This window comes from Camelus ferus, chromosome 2, assembly GCF_009834535.1.
Source record: "Camelus ferus isolate YT-003-E chromosome 2, BCGSAC_Cfer_1.0, whole genome shotgun sequence".
In the NCBI taxonomy this organism is placed as follows: Eukaryota; Metazoa; Chordata; class Mammalia; order Artiodactyla; family Camelidae; genus Camelus; species Camelus ferus.
Genome location: NC_045697.1, coordinates 17,360,694 through 17,383,109, shown reverse-complemented (window position 1 = coordinate 17,383,109; position 22,416 = coordinate 17,360,694). Strand labels below are relative to the sequence as shown.

Below are 22,416 nucleotides of genomic sequence, written 5' to 3'. Positions count from 1 at the left end.
TGACAGTCTTGTGAACTCCACTAGCAAACATGGCTGTCCCATTTTCCCTACAACTGAGAATGGAAGATAATCCAGTGAGAGATTTTATTCACATTCAAGCTCCCAAACTATATATGGCTTTATTACTCCTGCTGTATTTTAATTTTGGAGTCAGGTAGAAAAGTTGAAAATTTGTTACATACTGACCTTACTCCTTTTTTCATCATCCCACAACATTTTTTGTGTAAAATTGTTAACCAAAAGACAACCTACTCGGGAAGTACGGAAAAAGCTTTTTGAAGATAGGGACATTTTTCACTTTGTTAGTTTCTGTTAATTGCTTCATGTTAAGAGCTTTTCCTGTTAAAAATGTGAAAGAAATATAGTGATAAGATGATAACATGTAGAGTGTTCCCAAAACTGTTTTAGATGATTTGTATATAAACACATTTTCACTACAATCCTGTGATTTAGATGAAGTAATTTGCCACAGGGAACACAAATATCCATTGATAAAGATGCAAAGAAAGGGGCAAAAAATTCCCCCAAATCCTCATCCCCATCTTTTTTAGAGATATCTGCATATTTATTAACGAATATGAATTTTAACATTATCAACGTGATCTTTTAATATGTATTACTTTGTGCTTTGACTTTTATTCACTTGGAAATATGTCAAACTATGGAATAGATAAACATTCTTTTCATTGACTGCATAGTATTCCGCTTGTAAAGGGGCATCATAACTTACTCAACCAATTCCCTGTTCACTGATGCTTTGGTAATTTCTTAGCCTTATTTTGTGAGTGAAAAGTGTGATGAACATCCTTCTGTGTACATATCTGCAAGCTTAGATCCTTAGGAGAAGTCCTTGGGTGTGAGATTGCCAGATAAAAAGCACTGCTTATTTAAAATACTATGATTTTGGTGACCAGTTTACATCTTCATTAGCATTTCTTCAGTTTCTGTTACTCCCAGGTAGAATTCTAACATGGCATTTTGAATTAAAAAAAAAGTTATAACCAGTATTTATTGGGTATTTATTATGTTCCAGGCACTACTTTGAGCACATTACGTACATTAACTCATTTAATTCTTGCAATGCCTGACAAGGCTTGTGAATAGCCACATTTTATAGATAAGGAAAGAAATAACTATGGTCATATAGTTAGCTTAAGTGCTGAGCCAGGATTAAACTGAGATTGAATACTGAACCATACACTCAACAACTGTGTCCTGTTGTGTCTCTCCCTGCCAGTATTGTGGCTAAGTGATTATAAAGCACTACTTAGATAATTAGTTTTTTAAGCATTATACCTCAATTAGTAAATCTTTAAGCATCCAGTTCCTTTATAATAAAAGTGTCTGTTTAAAAAAATTTAAGTAAATCTTTTAAGCAACTAACTCCTTTATAACAGAAGTTCCTGTTTGTATACACAATATTCTGCATATATTTATGAAGCAAATGGTTTGAGCTCCTCTTAACTGACCCTTAATTTTTACCATCCTTCTCCCATGGAAGGTAGATAGTTTGAATCACAGGCAACATTTCAAGGTAATTTGCCTTCTGTATTCTTCTGATTGCTTTCATATTTTAATCTAAGAGACTTCTTTATTAATACTTCTCACTTTGCACATTTGTAAATTGAAGCCTGTATCTTTGCAATTGTTTTGCAACTGTGATCTAGGTGCTCCTTTTACTCTTATATCACAGTTAAACCCCAGTTCATGGTCAGCACTTAATCTTTGCGTCTGCAGAATGTATTTTATGCTTCCTCTGCTGTAGTTATTTTTTTAATATTTTTTATTTTTAAAAAAATTTGTTGTTTTTGGTTTTGGTTTTTGATGGAGGGAGGTAATTAGGTTTGTTTATTTTTAATGGAGGTGCTAGGGATTGAACCCAGGACCTCCTGCATGCTATGCACACACTCTACCACTAAGCTATACCCTCCCCCCCCCGTAGTTATTTTTGGTAATGAAGTTTCTGTTGAAATAGGCCCTTGAAAAACATCTTTGTTAGTTTAGGTATTATTGTAACAAAGCAGGTGATATATGATTTACTTTGTCCATCACTCTCCATGCCCCATATTTTATATTACTGTTGAAAGGTTTGGTCCGTGTGGTAAGAGCCTGGTACTGTGATGGAAGTATAAAAGTTCATAAATCACCCCACGCCACAGTAGATTAGAAACAAGAATCCTTTTTATTTAGACCAGATGTTCTTTAAGGATTCTTATTTAATTAATAAGCATCTGAGACCAGAGGCAGAATGAGAGAAGCAAAGAAACGATGGTTGATGTCATATTTCAGAGAAGGTAGGAAGCTCAAGTTCTGAATTGTGAAATTTCATTTTGTATGTTGGGTTATCCTTTGGGTTCCTTTTCTCTTTGCTTTCTCTCTCTTTGTGCCAGTTGAAATGAGAAGTTTCAATCATAGCTTGTACTATAATTCTGTAGAAGATGGACATTGGGATGGGAGAAGGAAGAATCACTTATTACATATACGTATGTGGAAAATATGTATGTGTGAATATTTAAGTGTACACATATAATAAGGCTTTTCTCTCTTTAGGTAAATCCCTGTGGAATAGAATATATTTTAGAAGGGACAAGATCAAATATAATTGGTCAGTTTACCATTTCTGTAATTGGGGAACCATCCTAAATCATGCTGGGTTCAGCATTTTAGCTGTATTCTACTAAGGGGGTGGTTACTGTTGCCCAGCTGATGTTTTATTACAGAGAATGAATGCTCTTCCCTAATTGGGGCATGGGAAATGTGTATGTCTTTTGTGTGTTATAAATAAGGAACAATGATATGTTTAGCAACTTGTGTCATAGTTCCATGTTGCCTCATTATTTCAAATCTGAGTCCAAATACCATGTGGCAGAGTTGTCAGCTACAGGACTTGATCTGAAGTAAACTGGATTAGTAGAGTGAATAAGCATAGGTTATTTTAAAATTATTAACTGTATTCAAGGGATTGTCTGTAGTAACTAGAAGTAGATCTTAGAATTGGCCACTTAATTGATCTAAGATTAATATGGTGACCAACTGCATAATTTTAAGTATTTTAAACAACTTAATAGTGTTCAATGAAGCTTGTTTTTAATGAACTACATTTCACTTTATGGATGACCAAAGTATACGTAGGTTTTTACAAAGTACTACCAGTGTTTAACTGTTGCTTTTAAGGATACATGCAAGGGTAAACAATGAAAACAAGAATTTAAAAAACTAAAATTTCAGTTTTTCTTACAGAGCAATATCTGTTAATTGAACAAAATTGAGGAAGTGTCAAACATTCCAATCCTTTAACTCATATTTGTATTACTGTAATGTGAGGTGGAATTGTGGCCAGAAGCAATAAGTTCTCGCTTAATTTTGAACATACTTTAAGTGCAAAAATACTTTTCTTGTAACTTACAGAGATTCTGGGAAAGATTGTGATGCCATCCTCTTTTTGCTTAATTTGTCCTTAACCTTTTCCCCCCACACCGTCTTCAGTCTTTAACTTACAGGTAGGAAGGGATTTTACACGCGGAAGACAGAGTTCTTGTGTTATCTCAGCTGATGGGTAAAGGTGGAAAGAGACTGTCCCTTAACAGAATTTGAAGCATTACCAAAGAGGGAAAGATGTGTATGGATGAGGCATAGAGAATCCTTAATTACAAGTTCTTTTTTATTGTTTCTGCTGCTTAGGTAATTCATAGAGTTTTATATCAATTTGGTTGGTAGTTGGACATTTACTTTCTTTGTGACTATAATGCTGCCATAAACATTTTGCATAAAATTCAGAATCTGAATTGTAATTTTTTTTTTCAGGAAGGATCGAGATCGTGACCGTGATCGTGAAGATCGGTCTAAAGATCGAGACCGAGAACGTGATAGAGGAGATAGAGAGCGGGAGAGGGAGAAAGAAAAAGAGAAGGAATTGCGAGCTTCCACGAATGCTATGCTTATCAGTGCTGGATTGCCACCTTTAAAGGCTTCCCATTCAGCTCACTCAACCCACTCAGCACATTCAACACACTCAACACATTCAGCTCATTCAACACACACCGGACATGCAGGACACACATCACTTCCACAGTGCATTAATCCATTTACCAACTTACCCCATACTCCTCGATACTATGATATCCTAAAGAAACGGCTTCAGCTCCCTGTTTGGGAATACAAGGATAGGTTTACAGATATTCTGGTTAGACATCAGTCCTTTGTACTTGTTGGTGAGACTGGGTCTGGTAAAACAACACAGGTGAGTTATTGAATACCATGGTACATGTTTTGCTAATGTTTAAGTTTACTAAGTCGCTTATTTGATCCTAGTGGTCATTCCCATTGTCTGTCTATCTGTCAGAACATTTTGAAGCTTAGCTGCTTTTGTGTTCAGTACTTTTTAGTGACTTAAATAGGGTGGGAATCCTGTAGGGAGATACTTTCCTGAGTCCCTTTGGGAAAAGAGCAGTACTGTTTTTTTTCCAGTTTTGTTATGTTAATTATGGTAAATTATGGCAGAGTGATGCTCTCCCACTTTGACTCAGAGGTGGTACGTATTTGGGAGTACAAGGTTTGTTTTCCAGTGCTTGGGTGGAACCATTGGAGTAGTTTTTGTTTTCATCATTCTCATTTGTTTTATTTTTGTTTTTGTAATTGTTTTGAACCATGCGAACATTATCTATTCTTTTCAAAAAATAGAAGAGCTAAAGTCTCTACTCATGACCTTCATCCAATAGTGTGCCCCCACACATACACAGCTAAACACTTATTAGCGTCTAATTAGTAATATATTTAGGATATTTTTTCAAACATGGATGAGCTGTTATTTACTGGGCCCATGTTATAGACATCCAGGCTGCTTCTGTTGGTTGTTCTGCATGGCAGGGATATCCTGAGGGTAAAATCCTAGAAGTAGAAATTGCTGGGTCAGAGGATTGTTTGTAATTGTGATACATACAGCCAAATAGCTTTCTGTAGGGAATACATCAGTTTACCCTTCCTGAGCATGTATGGGAACATATGTGGGAAACCACCAAAGTGTACTGCTGAACTTGAACTTTTGTAAGTCTAATAGGTGAAAAATGCTATTTCAGTGTATTTTTTTAATTTATTTTTTAAAATACATTTTATTTATTTATTATTACACTATTTAATTACTTTGGCAGGGGTGGGGGAGGTAATTAGGTTTATTTATTTTTAGAGGAGGTACTGGGGATTGAACCTAGGACCTCATGCTTGCTAAGCATGTGCTCTACCACTTGAGCTATACCCTCCCCCCTTTCAGTGTTTTTTAATTTGCAGTTTCTTGCTATGAGTGAGGTAACCATATTTTCAGATACTTAAGCCTGACCCACTAGAAAATTTCTAGGAAATGACAAAAGTAGCAGTCCCTGGCCATTGTAGAAAATTTGGAAAATTCAGGGAAGTATTGAATTTAATGATTACTCATCTTACCATGCAGAAATACTTTTTCTGGTTTTTTTCCTACCAGCCTGTTTTTCCATGTTCGTGTACCTATGATACATGTTTAGATTTGAGCATACTGCATATACAGGTTATCCTTTTTTTAAAGCTGCGTATACCACAAATCTATCAGTTTGAGTATTTCATGGAGACATTTTGAAGACTACAATAGGAACCCAAATTGGAGGCTTTTATTAAAGACTGAGCCTTTAGTGAGTATGATTTTTCTTTTAAGTGAAGGAAAATGTAATGTTGATGTTAGCAACTGAAACTGTTGGTTTATTTTTTACCACCTTATGGGAATTTAAAGAATTAAATAACATGAAAAACTGTAATTCTAAACTTACTAATACCATAGTATTTTTAATAATTATTTCAATGGTTTATCTAGTTTGCATAGTATTAATAGCACCCATTTAATCAGCAGTTGAGTAGGGCCAGGCACTCTGTACTTTGTGTTACCTCTTTTAAGTTTTTCAACATCCATGCAAGGAAGTTGTTAATCACCATTTTACAGATGAGCAGAATCAAGCTTAGATTTATGAAAGTCTTAAGAAAAGTTTAGTGGGTTCCCCTGGGTTATGTAAGTAGTCATAGGAGCGTTCATTATTTAAAACATTGTCCCTTTGTCTCATAGCCAAAGTATATTTCATACTGCTTTTCTGTTGTCTTATATGGTTAACCTTATTTCAGAGATGAGTTTATTTAGTAGTAGTTAGTGTAGAAGAAAAGGTCAAGTGAACTCGCAGCAAGAGGTTTGTGATTATTTGGATTAGTATTTGGGTGGTTTTTTTTTGTTTTTTTTAATTTGAAGTAGACTACTTGGATACTTAAGATTGCAGAGCATTTGGGGGATTCAAAGGAAAATTGAAGAGTTTAAATAGTGAATTTCACACATGCTTTTTTGGCATATTAGTAACTTTGACTCAAAACCTTTAAGAGTAGCAGCCATTTTTTGGTTATCTTTTTGTGCATATCAGGAAATGAAATGCTCCAAACAAAATTTAAAGAAATTTAACTTTGGACTGGGACTCACAGTAAAGACATTTCACACTGCAACTTGGTATGCACTTACTGTATCCTTATATTACAAACTAAAGCTAGTTCAGCCAAAGGTACAGCATGAGCAAGGGCACATGTTTAGAGAGAAGGGAAAGCGTTTTATGCCCTAGCCAGAGTATAGGGTGTGTTTGAGGAGGGAAGTGGGGCAGGTGAGACTGAAATAGTAGAATGGACTTTATCTTGCTGTAAGTGGGGGAGGCATCAGAGCTTTTTAGTTGAAGGGGAATGACAAGGAATTTTACAGAAATGTCCTGTCTGGTGAGAATGTTGATGACAGACTTTGTAGGAGGTTATAGCAAAATTTTGAGTGTGTAGGGTGGTAGAATAGAGAATAAAGGACAGATTGGAGTTAGGATGTTACTGTTATTTGGAGGAAGGTGAGAAATGGTTTTGAATTTACTGACTTTAGAATACCAATAAATTATTCATTCTTCAAGTGGAAATGACCACAAGGTCAGGGTGGGACTAGAGTTAGGATTGACATTTGATGTGTTGTATATAATCTTAGAAGAATCAATAAAATCACTCAGTATAATGTGTAGAACTGAGGGCTAGGTATCAGTTTTTAGGAAGATGGCCACAAATGGATGAAGGGAAGAAGATGAAAGTATACGTTAAAACTGATCCTTGGCTTGAACAAGCCAGTAGCCTGCATATTTCAAGACCCAGTTCCCTTCTTAATGCTATTCTTAGAAATATGAATAGATATATTGATGGAGTCATTCTCCAGATCTTGTCTGGGAATGCTTTAAAAGTCCCTGAAACGCTTTCAAATGTTCTGGGGTTTTTTTTCATATACTTCAAACAAAACAAATATTGGAGTGCATTCAAAATAGGAGCAGTTGAGAGAATCCAGCTGTATTCTGTTAAGCCAGATATTAGAGATAAACAAAAACGTAAAACAGCGTATTCTTGCTGAATTTTTTGAAGATGTAGTTCTATGTTCATAGAAACTGTTGTTTATAATGTAGAATGGATTTTTATTGTTAAGGAGTTAATAAATATTTCAACAATTTTTCAGATTTAATTTACTGATATAGTAAATATGTTAGTTGTTTGGCCTACTAGGTTATTTTAAGAGTATAAAAAGGTTGAGATCAAAAGTTGGAAAACTACTGAATTAGCCAGAACTGTTTATATCTTTTTTTTTTTAAAGTGGCAGTAAACTATCCATTTCACTGAAGTGAATTAAAAAATCGTTGAACATTCTTGCCTTGAGAATTCTGAATTAATTTTAAATAGCTTTAATTGACCAGTGAACTTTTTTTGTTGTTGGGTCTTATAAGGTACATTTGTGCCTTTATAAGAGGCTTGCCGAATGAAGATACATATAAAATTTTGCTGGAAAGCCACTTAAACTTTGGTCTGTTGGTTTACAGACCCAGGGAGACTTCTCTTTTAGTATTTCTGTTCATTTTAAATCCTTTAAAGATATGCGTAGTTACATTCCTAGAGAAGCAGCATAATCATTCCTTCCCCCTTTTGGATATTTGTCAGTGACAGTTAATCTCAAAATTGCAGAAATAATCTAACTAAAATGTAATAGTACAACAACCAATTCTTCAGATATCACTGTACAAATCCTATATCACCCCCCTCCCACATTTCCTGTAGCATTAAAATCTAATAGGCTTGTGGAGGCTTTGTTGGAGATCCATCATGTCCTTGTAGCAGTAGATTCCCATTTAATGTAGTGAGCACTTAGATTTTTCCCATGGTTCTTTTCCAGGTAAGTGAGTAGAGAAGAATCATGAAATTAGAGGATTTTTTAGCTTCTGTTGATAATGGAGCAGCCAGGAAGCGTGCTGTCATCATGGCAACAACCAGCTTCTTAGGCTTGCTGGTTTTTTTTTAACCCTCCATTGCCCTTCTTCAGGCAAGTGCTGTTGCTGCTTCCCTTAGGTCCTATTGAATTTGAGATTGACAATTACTAAAATTAACTTTTAGTTTGTACTTAAGGTGTTGCCATTGTGCATACTTCTGAGGGGAGAACGATAGGAGTTAGATTCTGCTGGCTTACAAAAAATTAAGGTACAGCTTCATAACTACAAGCAGATACGATTTTTACTTCTATGTGCATTACTTTATAACTTAAATTTTATAGGAATGTAAGTGTCAATTTCTTAGAATGTTTTTGGAAACTAACATTTGTTTTAGAGTAGAATTTTCCTAAGTTGAGTTTGTTTCCCTTGGTGCTTAGAGAAATGCTTGGTGATGGAACACTGACACTGTGGAGCATACTCAGCAAAGCCTTAGTGGACCTAACCTACTCAGGAGCACAGTTATGTCACATCAACGTTCTACATGACCCTCCTTGGCTTGAAGAGTTCATACTATTATGAGTTTGAGTCATAAATAATAATTTGTGGTGTGCCTAATTGAATTTTTATTTTAAATTAATAGAATGAGATAAAGCACTTCATGTTAAATATGTACCTCATATGCAGGCAGAGTAGAATTAATTTAAATGTGAAATTATTTGATAGATTCCACAGTGGTGTGTGGAGTACATGCGATCATTACCAGGACCCAAAAGAGGAGTTGCCTGTACCCAACCCAGGAGAGTGGCTGCAATGAGTGTGGCTCAGAGAGTTGCTGATGAAATGGATGTGATGTTGGGCCAGGAAGTTGGTTACTCCATTCGATTTGAAGACTGCAGTAGTGCAAAAACCATTCTTAAGTAAGTACTATCTTTAAAAATGGACACTTTTTTCCCCTCTGCTTTTAGTTTTCTGCATTTCGATAGGGGACTTTCCTAGTGGAGTCTCAAGTCATCCAAATTTAGAATAGTTCATAGTAGACTTTCGATTTACTAGATGACTTTTTAATATGGATTCTTTTTCTTGGTAGTAGTATATATAGCTTACTCAGTAGACACTGAAGTTCAAAGGTCAGATTTTAGTTACTTGGTGTTATATCTTAGGTGAAATATTTCATTTAAATATGATAGAGAAATAAAGTGATATATCTTAGTAAAGGATAGTTACTTGCAGAAAGAATGATTTTAGGGAAGGGATGATTTATTTGGGGGAGAGGGTTTTTAATGATAATTATAAGCTATCACCATGCCTGTTATGAGCTAAAAGGAGGACTCTTACTTTGTGATACAGTCTTGGGAGCCTCAGAATCCTCATTCCTCTTTGTTGTGCTGTGGTGCACATGACTGACAACCGTACTGAACTTCTTCCTAACATTTTCTTTAACTTCTCTAGTTTTTTTTATCTTCATCTTAATCCTTTCATAATCCTTTCATAATCCATAATCCATAAATAATAATATTTGTTGCCTGATGGTAATTCTTTTGAAAATCTCCCCCTTTTATTGCTTCTGTTTATTCTGTATGTGTATGACATTTAAATCATTTTTAAAAAATGATTCCTGTGTCATGATACAGTCTTCTCCCTGAGGTTGTTTTTAAAAGACAATTGGGAATAAAATTATCTTCTAAAAGACATGAGTCTTTTAATGGCATACATACAGAGTTATGGGGGAAACTATATTTTACAGAAAATTTCAAATTTATGTAAAAGTAGAATGGTACTATAGTGAACTCATTTATTTGTCTTGCATCTTCAGATGTGACCAGTCTTATTTTATCCATATCTCAACCTTTTCCCTATTCTGTATAGTTTAAGGCGAATCCTAGACATTGTATACCTTGTAAATATTTCAGTATATCTCTCAAAAATAAGGTTCCTTGAAATAAAAATGTGATATCACAACTTAAATTTTTTCTGTAATCAAAACATTGTTACCCTTCAGGTCTCATGTCAATTTCTTCCAGTTTCTTTCTTACATTTTTTTTTTATTAAAACTTCAGATTGTTTCATTTTTAATAGCAATTGAACTTAAGTATTTACTTCAGTCAGGTTGTCTTTATGACTTGGAGGCACGTTTTGGGCTTAAATCTTAATCTTTATTGAATAAAATTTTTTAATTTAGTGGTAATCATGTTATTGATCAGTTATAATTAAGTGTAAATGATAAAAGCATTACATAAAAATCTTATGATTTTATATTGCTTTAAGATGCGGGTAATGTCAAGGAATTGAATAATAATAGGCAGACTTTACTCACCTTTGGGAGCAGTAATATTCTGACATTTGATTCACCAGTTTTTTGTTTTGTTTTGTTTTGTTTTTTTAAGTAAGCTGTAGTTGAACAGGGAGAACATAATTTGAAAATTGGGAGATGAGAAAGTTCCATGCAGTGTTGGGGCAGAATGTGTGTATGTTTGTAGTTGGAAGTGGTAGGCTTTCAAAAGATGTATGCTTGTAAAAGATACCGGTTCGGTTAATAGGAAGTGACAAGTAACGTATTTCTGATAGCTCAAAATGAAAGTATCTTTTTGGCATTGTGATGTTTTCTTATGGAATGGTTTCTGGAGACTATAATTAAACTTAAAAAAAACCCTAATTCTTGGCAAGGTAAATTTATTGAGATTTCTTCTAGAATCTTTGAAGATTTAGAAGCTAACCTAGTATTGTCTTTAAGTGATTTAAATCCTGTTAGTACAGTTAGTTGTAGTTTTGCCCAATTGGAATGCTTTATTAAATGCGCTATTTTATGAATCCCTAGGTATATTTTGTATAGTCATCTATCAACTCATTTCTTGAGAACCCAGATGTTAAAAGCAGCTAAAGCTTTAACTTAATAATGGTCAGTTACATAGTTAATTGAGTAGAAAGAGTGAACGTGTCAGACAACTATCAGTACCCTCCATTAACTCTTTGCATATATAAAGTGCCTAGGTATGTACTGTGTAGCCAGAAGAATCCTTTAGTTTTCACCATAGAAGGGTGATAAAGAGGACTAACTTACGAAGATTCTCTCTGAGGAGTGGAGAATTTAAGCCATGTCCTTCCTGATTCATTGTTTATACCAAACAAATACTTGTTTACTAATTAAATGTTTGTTTGAGAGTGCTTTAGCCTGATGATTGTATCTTTAAGTCATCTTTATACAGATTAATGGTCCAAAGATAGTTTCTTCAGTGTTTAAGACACATACATCTGGGTTCTCGGTCTAATATTGTGCTGTTTTTGAGGAATGGGTCTGGTATAAATGAGTGCATACTATGTTAGACTGGCCTTAAATAGCTATTAAGTGCCAGGAGACAGGTTACTTTTCAAAACCACCATTGCTAAATGGTTTTTATATTTCATTGTTGTGTGTTTGCCTGCTCCCATCTTTTTTTTCTTAAGTATTCCTTTTGAAATATATTTATGTTCCTTTGGCCATCTTTGAATGAAAATGATTGGGGGAAAAGCTCATGAGGTAGCTAAAAGAACAGTGGAACTGTCAGTGAAAAAAATTTGTGATTAGTCAGTGAAAAATACCTTAATTCATTTTAATGTCAGGAGGAAGAAGTTGACATACTTTTGCTGAGGATTTTAAGGGGCACTTTATAGCTGGAATTGTAATACATTTTAAGAAAGCCATTCATTTTTGGGGGAGAGAACTGATAACTTAAAGGAATAAAACTGATAGTCTTGAACCTTTGGAAAACATAATATTTAAGTTATTAACTTGGTAGCTGATATCAGTGTTATTTTAGGTGATATATTTCCTTTTTTGTTCTTTCCTTCAAACTGTAGAATTACTGAGATTTTGATACTGAGGAATCCAGTAATTTACACAAGTAACACTTAGTCATTTGTTCAGTCAGAATTGAGTACCTTCTTTGTGTCGGGCAGTGCTAGATATAGTAGTGAAAGTAAATCTGGTCCCTGTCCCTATAAAGCAAATACAAAAGTATATATAAGGTTTCAAACTATGATTAGGCTCTGAAAGAGAATTTTGGAGTGTATATGAAAGTATGATTTGAGAATTTACACTAGAAAAGAGAAGGCAGAATTTAAGTCAAGGACTGAATTGAAAGTAATGGTTTGCCAGGAAAAGGGATTGAGGTACAGGGAAGCAGAGCTTTCTAGGCAGATGGAACATCATTTTTAAAAACTTTTTCTTAGGGAGGGAAAAAGTCATGCCTTTTACTTGAAGGCTCTGTAGTCTGTGGTATTTAAGGTATCCAACTGATTTGTGTAAGTCAGCATATCCATGCTAGGTCATTTTTGAGATGTCAAAGTTTGGTTTCTTTTTTTCTTGCCTAATTGGAACATAAACCCTTTGGGAAGAGAGTTTGTGTCTGTATCTGTGTACTTGCCTTGTGCCTGAATCCTTTTCTTAAAAAAATGTGGGAACATAGAAGGGACAGCAGGGGAGTAAAAATTTGTTACTACAGTGCAGACTGGGTGAATCTTCAACATAATTACGAAAAGGGCAGAATTTTCATGGAAAGACATTTTCCCTCATTTGTTTATAAACTTGTCTGTGGAGAGGACATAGTGAGAGATTGATTTGGTCTGCATAATTTGCCTTTTATTCTGAATCTTTTGCTTTTGGGTATCAGACTCATTTTAATTTTGCAATCTATCACAAGGCTAAGGACTCAACCTGGGATAATGTTTATGAAGCAGAAAGTGTTGTAGCTCTTTCTTGGAGAACACATGGCTTTTAGTTCTATAAGACTGTGCCATCCTGAGATGTTTATCTTTTATTTAACTTGAGGACAAGCTGCTAGAAAATCAAGAAAAGTTAAAAGATAGGACATAGTTGAAATCTAATTGAGTGACAGGGAGAAATGAACAGTCTTGGATTTTAAGGTGTGATAAGCCCTTTGTAAAACTTCAGGGAGAGAAGTTTTGTACAAAAGTAGGCAAAGAAGTGCTATTCCACACAACATAGATCAGAAACTTGTGGAATTTCTTGATCTCCAAAAGGCAGTCTAGGCAAAAAGATGAAAGAGAATCCAAAAATATTTAACAAATTTAAGAGTCCATTTCAGACACTGCTACAAATAAGGAGCTGGTTGATAAAGAACCTCTAAGGTTGACAACTGGGGAGGATTTACCAGGCATTGCAGATTCTTTGGGACCGCTGGAAACAGTGGTCACCACCTTCATAAGGACTACTTAGAGATTCCAGAGTGTGTTTCCAACAAGGCAAGTCTGTTTTAAAAAGATGACTTGAGAAGAGAATCAAAAGGAAATATACTGTAGAGCACAGACTCTAGTAGGGATCAAAGTACCTGAGTTGTGTCCTAGCTCTGTCTCTTATTGCTGTGATCTTGACTGTGTTAATTAGCTTCCCTAAGCTTACTGCTTTTTCAGAAGATGGAGCTGATAATAACAACTACATCTTCGGGTTGTTCTGAGATTAGATGTGTAATTTGTGTGTAGCCGTTGGAGTAATTCCTGTTACCCAGCAAGTGCAAAATCAACATTTCTACTCTTGGCTGCCGCTGATAATGGTGATAGATTTCCAGTTTGAGAAATTACTGGCTCTTATTAACCAGTTTACCTGGTTAATTAAAAATGAACTTCATAAAACCAATTTAATAAAGTTCCTTTTAATACAACAATTGAGTTACAATTTGGGGGTTTTAGCTTGAATTAAACCTTGATGTTACTTGTCAGTATGGAATGAATGAATGAATACAAATATTCTTTTAGGGCTTGGAGAGAAGATGTGGAAACTGGTATGGTTATTAAAAATCATTAATTATAATCATTAATCAAACATCAATTATAAACTAATTTACTGAATATCTGCTATATGGTAGGCTTTGTTCTAATTCAAATGTAGTACTGAACTTAGAGAAAGGTAGTTACTGGATCTTTAGGAAGGGGTGGGAATGAAGAATAAATGTGGTTATTTACCACTTAAGCAGTTCCTGTCATTGAGACTGAAAAATCACTGTTACCTTAGAATTCAAATTCTGCTGGCTTTTATTAATTCAATTCATAGAAAGATAACTTGATTTCCTAAAGACCTGTATATAGTGTTACATTTGACCTTTGTGTTTATACTTAAGCACTTGCAAGGGATTAGTTAGAGAAGGCTCTCTTTGTTTATAGTGCCAACATCTTTAAAAATACTAAGTAGAACCTACACATTCATCCTAGCTTTCTGTAAATTCTGTTGAGGATGGGAGAGCATTTTCTTCAAAAGTTATGAAAATTTGAGGAATAGTGTATTTTGAAAAAATGATTTAGTTTCCTTATTTTTCTATAGTTAATTTCTTAGTCATTTATTTTGCTTGATTAGATCTCTGAGACACATACTGAATGTATTTTGGTTATTTGCCAAAATAAATCTATGCTTTGGCTGCTAGTTTTTAGCATTTCAGTTAATAATTATGAGACTATATACTTGATAGATGGGTTTTGATGTTTTCTGTTTGCCTTCTTTGTCTTTTTTTTTGGTATGAGAATTGTATTAAAGCATTGTAGATTCCACATTCAAAACACTATATGGTACCTTTCTGTGTGACTCCATCTACTAGTGGTTGGTTCTTACTGTAAGCAATACCATGCTATGTCTAGTGCTGTTGTGATTATAGTAGGATTAGTGTTGCTCATACTGTGCTTTTGCTGAGAATATGTCAAATTGAATTTGAGCCTATATAAATTTTTATCACTTTATTGGTGAAAGGAGCATTATGTATTATAAAGGAACTGTGCTAGTGTCATTGGCTCTTTTCTGATTTGGTTGGGGAGGTAAGCTGTGAAGCAATTAAGAAGGTAGTTTGAGTGTCACATGAATTGTGTAGATATTTCACAGGAGAAGGGGGTATTTGATCTGAGCTGAGAAGGATGAAGAGGCTTAGATAGGCAGATTAACTAGGTAGATAAGCTAGATTTTAAGTAAAGTAGAAAGTTCCCTTGCTGCTTTAGTTTATAATGTCAGGAGTTTTTTCCTGGCACCCTAGGCCTAAAGAAATAACTCAAAATTCTGTTTATTTAGTAGTTCACTGCTGACTTCTTATGTTTTAATTTTTCTTTCTTTTCTTTCCTTTCCTTTCTTTCTTTTTCTTTTCTTTTCTTTTTCTTTTTTCTTTCCTTCCTTTCTTTCTTTCCTTTTTTCTTTCTTTTCTTTCTTTCGTTCCTTCGTGATAAGTGCAAGCTATTTTTAGCTTTTCTTCTGTTCCTTACTATTGTCATTTAAAAAGTATTCTATTGATAGGGGCTTTAAACAAAAGTAGGTTATGTGGTAGGAAAAATGGAAGTGCGTAAATACTTTTGATCATAGTCTCTGAGAAGTCTTGATCCATTATAACTTTAAAGAAATTAACCACACATAAACCTGTTGTGTAAGCATTTTAATGTGGGTAGCTTGCTTTTAATAGAGACACATATGCCACTTGACTGGATTGTAGTGGGTTGATCTAAAAATTTAGTGGTAAATAGAAAATTTATACAAACCTTAAACATTCATTTATCAATCTGTTAATGTAGGACCAACACCATTTCCTTGAATATGGGCCCTTTGTTTAGAGTTCCATTACTCAATAAAATGTCCAGTTCTTAAGGTGGGATTTAAACTTCAAACACTCACAAAATACACAGGTGTTAATTTTCTGGAATTTATGAGAGTTCAGTCTTTTGGAATTCTGGAATTCCAGACCCCTTTCACTTTTATAGTTATCATACTTAATATTTGTATGTGTGTGTGTGTGTGTGGTTCATCTTTTCAAGCTTTTCTGAAGCGTACAACTTAGGACACGTATATACACCTCTTTTCTGTTCTAAAAGGGTATCATTTCATGTCAATATGATCATGTTTACCCAACTGGTAGGGATAGCAGTATGGCTGTACTACATATGTTTTGTAGTGTAAAGTTGGTTATCCCAAGGAGTCATTCGTTAGTGAACATGTAGCGTAGAGTTCTTCTGTATTGAATACTTAACCAGTTGCTAGACAGTTGGCGTACAAGTGTTTTATATACATTACTTTAAACAGTAGCCACTTTATTCTCCTGTTTTTAAATGGAGCTTTAGAGAAGTTGAACTTCTAGATTCCGGTGAAGGTCTGACACAAATAAGAAAGCAAGGATTTGACCAAGGTTTGTCTTACAACAAAGGATGTGTTCTCAAACCACTGTATGTGTTTTTCCTCTCCATCCTCATTCCTCATCTCTCCGTGTAATTGTCTTTGTGTAAGTATTTATAAAGCAGTAAATCTAATTACTCAGAATTAACAATGCCTGTCATTTAGAATAGATAACTCTTTGAAGCAGATACCAAGAATTTCTTTGAGTTATGCTGAGACAAGTTTTGGATCCTTTAGAAACATAGTTGTGATTTATGTGCTTATTTAGTCATGCCAGAATAAAGCCTATACTTTGAAAGGTAACCAAATCCTAGCAGATTTGGAATAGCACTACATAGCTAGGATTTTCAGAACAGATTAACCTGTGTTTATAGCAGGACTGGTTCAAATGTATGGCCACTGACTTCACATATATTGTATCTTGGGGATTGTCTTAGATCAGTAAATATAAAGTTGCCTCATTCTTTTTAATGGCTATGTAGTTTAATTCTTTTGATGGACACTCAAATTTTTATTTTTTGTTATTAAAATCAGTTGCTGCCCTTAGTACTGTCTTACAATTTTGTACACACATTTTTTTCACACATACGCAGGTGTGTATATCTGAAATGAGTTTCCTAAAAATGAAACTGGTTGAGTCAAAGGATGTTTTTGAATTTTATTAGTTGTTGCCAGATTGCCCTCCACGGAGATTCTATCTCCTCAGATCAGTAAGGGATGAGCAAATGAGCGTCTGTTTCCATACCTTTGCCAACACTTTGTTGTGGAACTTTTTTGTCTTTGTCAGTATTGTAAGTGAAAAATGAATTCTCATTATGGCCTTAATTTACATTTCTTTTGTATGAAACTGAACATCTTTACATGTATTTGTGAGCCTTTTGTATTTTTTTGGAATCTGAGACTTGTGCTTTTCTCATCTTTCTAAAAGTGTTGCTACCTGATTGACAGTCGTTTGTAGCAAGGTACTATTTTAAAATGCATGCCAGTCACAGAGAAAGTAAATTTGAAAAATATACAGTATTACAGGATTGATGAAATTTGATAACTTTATATTCTTTACTCATCTTTCTGTGGTTGGTTGGCCTTTTTCTTACTGGTTTGTATGAGTTTTTAACAACTGGAATTCTGGATATGAGTTGCAGTTTTTGGCCTAGTTTACCACTTGTTTCTTTGCCTTATTTATGACACTTCTTGCCATATAGAAGCTTGAACTTTATACAGATAATTGATTAACTGCTTACTTTTTATTTTCAACATTGGATGTTACATCACACCCTGGCCAAGGTTGTTTTAAATAATCCATATATTCTATATTTTGTTTTAAACATCTTTGATCAACCTGGAATTGGGGCGGGGCGTTTAAGGTTTGAGGTCGGGATTGAGGAAATTTGTGTTACACACACACACACAGACACAGACACACACACACACACCCCTGTGGCAAGTAAGACGAAGTTACTGAGGATTGCTTACCCACATAGACAAGTTTGTTATCAGTTATAACTTGAGAATTATTCATTGACATTCATTATAGTTATGAATAATATGTAGTTTATTATTAAAGAGTTTTAAATTTCTGGTATTCATTTTGTAAAGCATTTGTCACCTTTCTGTGAATCTTTCCCTTTATGACTTTTCTTTGAACCAGGCTACTTGAAGTGTTTCCAAAATGATAAATACATTTGAACACAAAACTATAAACAAATAATACATTAGCAATACAGAATGTTTTACCATGCTTTGTTTTTATCAGAATTAGTGACATTGGCTGGGATCAGGGTTGGCGGTTGGCTTGTAGTTGTACTGTGCCATCTGTGTGAGCCCATTGCAAAAAATACTTAAGTTGATGCTGCTTATTTAGCACACAGGGTTTTTTGGCTTGTTTTATTTTATTAAGCAGTCCTGGTTGGAAATAGGAACTGGTTCTGACTCGCTCCAAGGATGTTTTTGCTGCTCTAGCTATCTACTTTGCTTAATCTGCCACTTGTTTAACTTGATTAATTTAGACTAGTGGTTTCCCCAAGTTAGGAAACATCAAAATTGTATGAAAGCTTGTTACAACATAGATTGCTATATTTCACCTTCAAAGTTTTTGATTAAGTAGGTCTGGGGTGAGGCCCAAGTTATGTATTTTAACCAGTTCCCAAGTGATGCTGGTGACTTTTGCTGACAATTTTTTAAGCAAGTCATTGTCCCACAGCAGTTAGAAAAATGCTGGATAATAAGGCATTCAGTAAAATGTAGTTTGATTATCCCAAGCAATTTTAGTTTACTAGTTCATTACTGAAACTTCAAAATTATGTGATTACAATTTACTATTGTAACACTATTTTTGTGACTCATCCTTAGTCTGGGTAAATATTTGATTGCTACAATGAAAGGTAGTAAAATTTGACCTAGGTAAAAAAAAAAAGTGGTTATGATTTTTATAGGACCACCAGTACCTGGTTCTCCTTTTCTGTACTCTGTATTAGGTTACTTTTTTTTTTAAGTAGCAAAGGGTTTCATACATCTAGCAGTATATAGCAAATCATGAGGTAGCTTTTCGCTTTTGCTTATTTATCTGGGACTTTGAGGAGAGTGTGCTAGTGTAGTAGGGCCTAGGATTGGGAATCTTTACACTGACTAAGCTGTTTAACTAGTTTTGAGACCTGGCAAAGTTAACTGCTATTACTCAGTTTTTTCCCTGGGAAAAGCAGCAAATTTGATGGTGTCTTTTAGAGACCTTCCAACTTTAAAAATTTTTCCTGAAGCTCTGTTTATACAAACAGCATGCTTCGTATATTAGCTGGTGATGCAGGAGATGCTTAACTGTAGCATCTCTTAGAATTGGATCATTGGATCTAATTAATATTGAGGAACTAACAGAAGTCTGTCTCTAGAATCTCAGAATCAGGGTTTGGGTTCAGTTGATCGTTTTAACTTAGTAAGTTGTTAATAAAAGAATACAGTGGTGCCATTAGTCTAATTTATAGTATTTATAAACTGCCATTTGTAACCATTCCCCTCTTCCTGAAAAATATGAAAGAATGAGTATTTGGGTCAGCTCTGCTTTTGAATGCCTCCATATGTTACGGTGATCCTGAAGCTTGAATATGAGAAAAGATCAAAATAGAGTTTTTTAAAAAGGATTTTTCAAGTGAAAGTTTTGATACTTCAGTGAATTTTTAATCACACTTTTAATATGTGAAATTAAATGCGTTTTACAATCTGTGAGGGTCTTACAAACAGAAGTTAGGTGGTTGTCATTGCCTGTGAATGCTTGAACTTAATCTAGCTGTATATGTTGCTTCAAATAAGTGATATGTATTGTTGGAATTCTTTGTGTTGAGTTTATTTGCTAACAAAAATACTAGGATTCCATGTTGAAATGAGCAGGCTAGGAAACTGAGCAGCAGAATGTAAGTTTGATGGTATTTAAGCAGATACTTGTTCACAAAGAGTGCCCAATTCAGTTTTTTTGCTTTGCAAAGCAACAGGCAAGAGCTTTGTTAAATCTAAGGAAATTATCCACAAGTAGATGAAACTGTTCTAGTGTTTGGTTACTGAGATAATGTGCAGAAGGACTCCCTAACTCGTGTCAGTAATAGCATATGAAGGCAGGAGAAATCACCAAGTGTTCTTAAATAGATCAAAGAGATTTCAGAGCATCTAGAGGCTATAACGTAGCTGGTTCATGCATTGCGGCGCACTGTGATTAAGACATTGAGTCATAGTTTAATTGGCTTTGTTTTTTCTTTCATGGTCTTAATATAAAAAATAATTTTGCAGGTAATGGTATGTCAATTCCAGGAATGTGGTAGTTTCCTTTTTGAAATAGGACCAAAGAAGATAGAAGCACAAATACATAAAGACGGATTTGTTTGCCAAATCTTAATTTACAATTAAGTTCAGGTGAAAGAGAAGGCTTCACTTGGCGTGTACACTGTCATTTTGCTGAACTTAGTGCTCCAACAGATGGCATTAGCTAAAAATATCAAGTTGGTCCATGAAAGATTAGATTAGACTAATTCGTAAAAAACAGAGCCAAGATAGTGAAGTCATAAATGATGACTTCAGATTTTTATGCTGCTCTTAATTCTGTAAATAAAACCATGGATTTGTATTTAACTGAATGACCTGTGACTTCAGCGTTTGCAGGCCGACTTTGTTTTGTCCAGGTGCCAAACATAGGATAATTGTTTCTCGTTAGTGACAGTAGCAGCCAGAATGGAATGGACTGGAGATGGCTGACCCATAACAACCATTTGGCAAACCACCCTTCATCTCAGTGCCTGGATTCTATATTAGCTGTCTTCTCTTGAGCTATTCCTAAGCCTGGTTTTCCTCTCTTTGGTTCATTGATACAGCTAATGCTATTTGCCTTTTCTCTTCCATATGTATTAATCAGCATTTCTATTGTGCTAATACTGCTCCTTATTCCACAAATACATTCCTTTTTGTGATTCTTTACCATCATTTTATTGAATTGGATGGGGCTGGGGAAAGCGATTGTGAACCCGTTCCCTTTCGAACCAGAAGTCTGTGTTAGTTTAAGTGGGGAGTTATTAAGGCTTTAAAGAAATACAACATTTTAGTGATGTAATATGATAAAAGCAACTTAAAATGGTTTCTTAGTTTTGTTTTGCAGGTTGAATGTTTGTTTTAAATTTTGTTTTGTTAAGATATATTTAAGTGACTAGTTCTGCTTCGCATTTGTGTGAAATCATGTGTTCATTATATTCCATAACCGTCTGATTTACTTTGTTTTCTCAATGCATTTCAGTATTGCAATCTCATTTGACAGGATTTGATAATGTATACGTTTGATACACTCAAAAAAGTTTTTCTGGAAGCTTAATTTTGCCATTGATTATAGAACAATAGCACATTTGTTTTGAACAGGGGCTTAATTTTGATTTACCGGATGTCTTTGTGTTTCACATATCATAAAGTTTAGTTTTAAAATGTCCTAAATGAACCTTAACCAGCATGTTCTTTGTCAATATAGGTATATGACTGATGGGATGTTACTTCGTGAAGCTATGAATGATCCTCTCTTGGAACGTTATGGTGTAATAATTCTTGATGAGGCTCATGAAAGGACACTGGCTACGGATATTCTCATGGGTGTTCTGAAGGAGGTTGTTAGGCAGAGATCAGATTTAAAGGTGAATTAATTTCTTTTGTTTGTTTTTTTTAATCCCTATATACATAGGTATATATAAAAAAACAGGGAATGCATACTGATCCTTCTAATCAACTATAAAAAAAATAATCAACTGTAAAAAAAAGCAGCCAATGAGAGCACCTGCAGTGGTTTTTTCTTTCTAATTTACTTTGCTGCGTCTTTTAGACTTTACTTCCACTTTTTAGTAATGTATTTTTAAACCAAATCTTTTCCATTTTTAACCCACCCAGTTTTTTGTTTTCTTTTAAATGTCCTAATGGTACAGTGTTTCTGTAAGCCTTTTGCTCACCCTCCCTTATTAAGTACAGAGGACTTCTTTAAGGATCAGATCTTTTTCCTTGTCTCAACACAAGCACACTCATTATATCTCATAATGCTGCCTAGTGGAGTAACTGCCCAGAACCAGCTGCTCCTCAGAGATGCCTTTGCTTAACCCAGGGTCTTTTTTTTTTTTTTTTTTTTCTTCTTCCCTGTTATGCCACTATTACCCTGGCCAGTGTTACTGTGTTGATAAGGGCTTTAAAACTGACTGCATATGCTGACATTTTTGTCTCAAAGTTTGTGAAGTTTCCCTTTTACATTGTGTGTGTGTGTATACACACACCATTCATTGGAACTTAGACTCAGTATTGCATGTTAGTGTATGTTACAGAGGGTTTGTACACTGGGCAGAAAGATTCTGAGTCAAAAAAATCGATATTGAGGATTCTTCTTATGAAAATTAAATTTATGCTTTTATATTTGAGTAACTTTGAGTACCATCATTATTGATTAAATTTTATGATCTATTGAAATTTTGGAGAAATTCAGAGTAGAAGTTAAGGACTCTGGTGGAATGTTTAATGAGG

General features: G+C 34.5%; 1 protein-coding gene across 1 annotated transcript in view; it reads left to right on the top strand.

The window, feature by feature from the left end:
- The window catches only part of DHX15 (DEAH-box helicase 15), a 47,391-nt gene that overhangs the window by 2,292 nt on the left and 22,683 nt on the right, over positions 1 to 22,416 (top strand). The window contains exons 2-4 of the mRNA XM_032494972.1: positions 3,805 to 4,240; positions 8,994 to 9,187; positions 21,389 to 21,548. Of these exons, the coding sequence (XP_032350863.1) occupies positions 3,805 to 4,240; positions 8,994 to 9,187; positions 21,389 to 21,548 (790 nt within the window). The remainder of the gene's footprint in view (positions 1 to 3,804; positions 4,241 to 8,993; positions 9,188 to 21,388; positions 21,549 to 22,416) is intronic.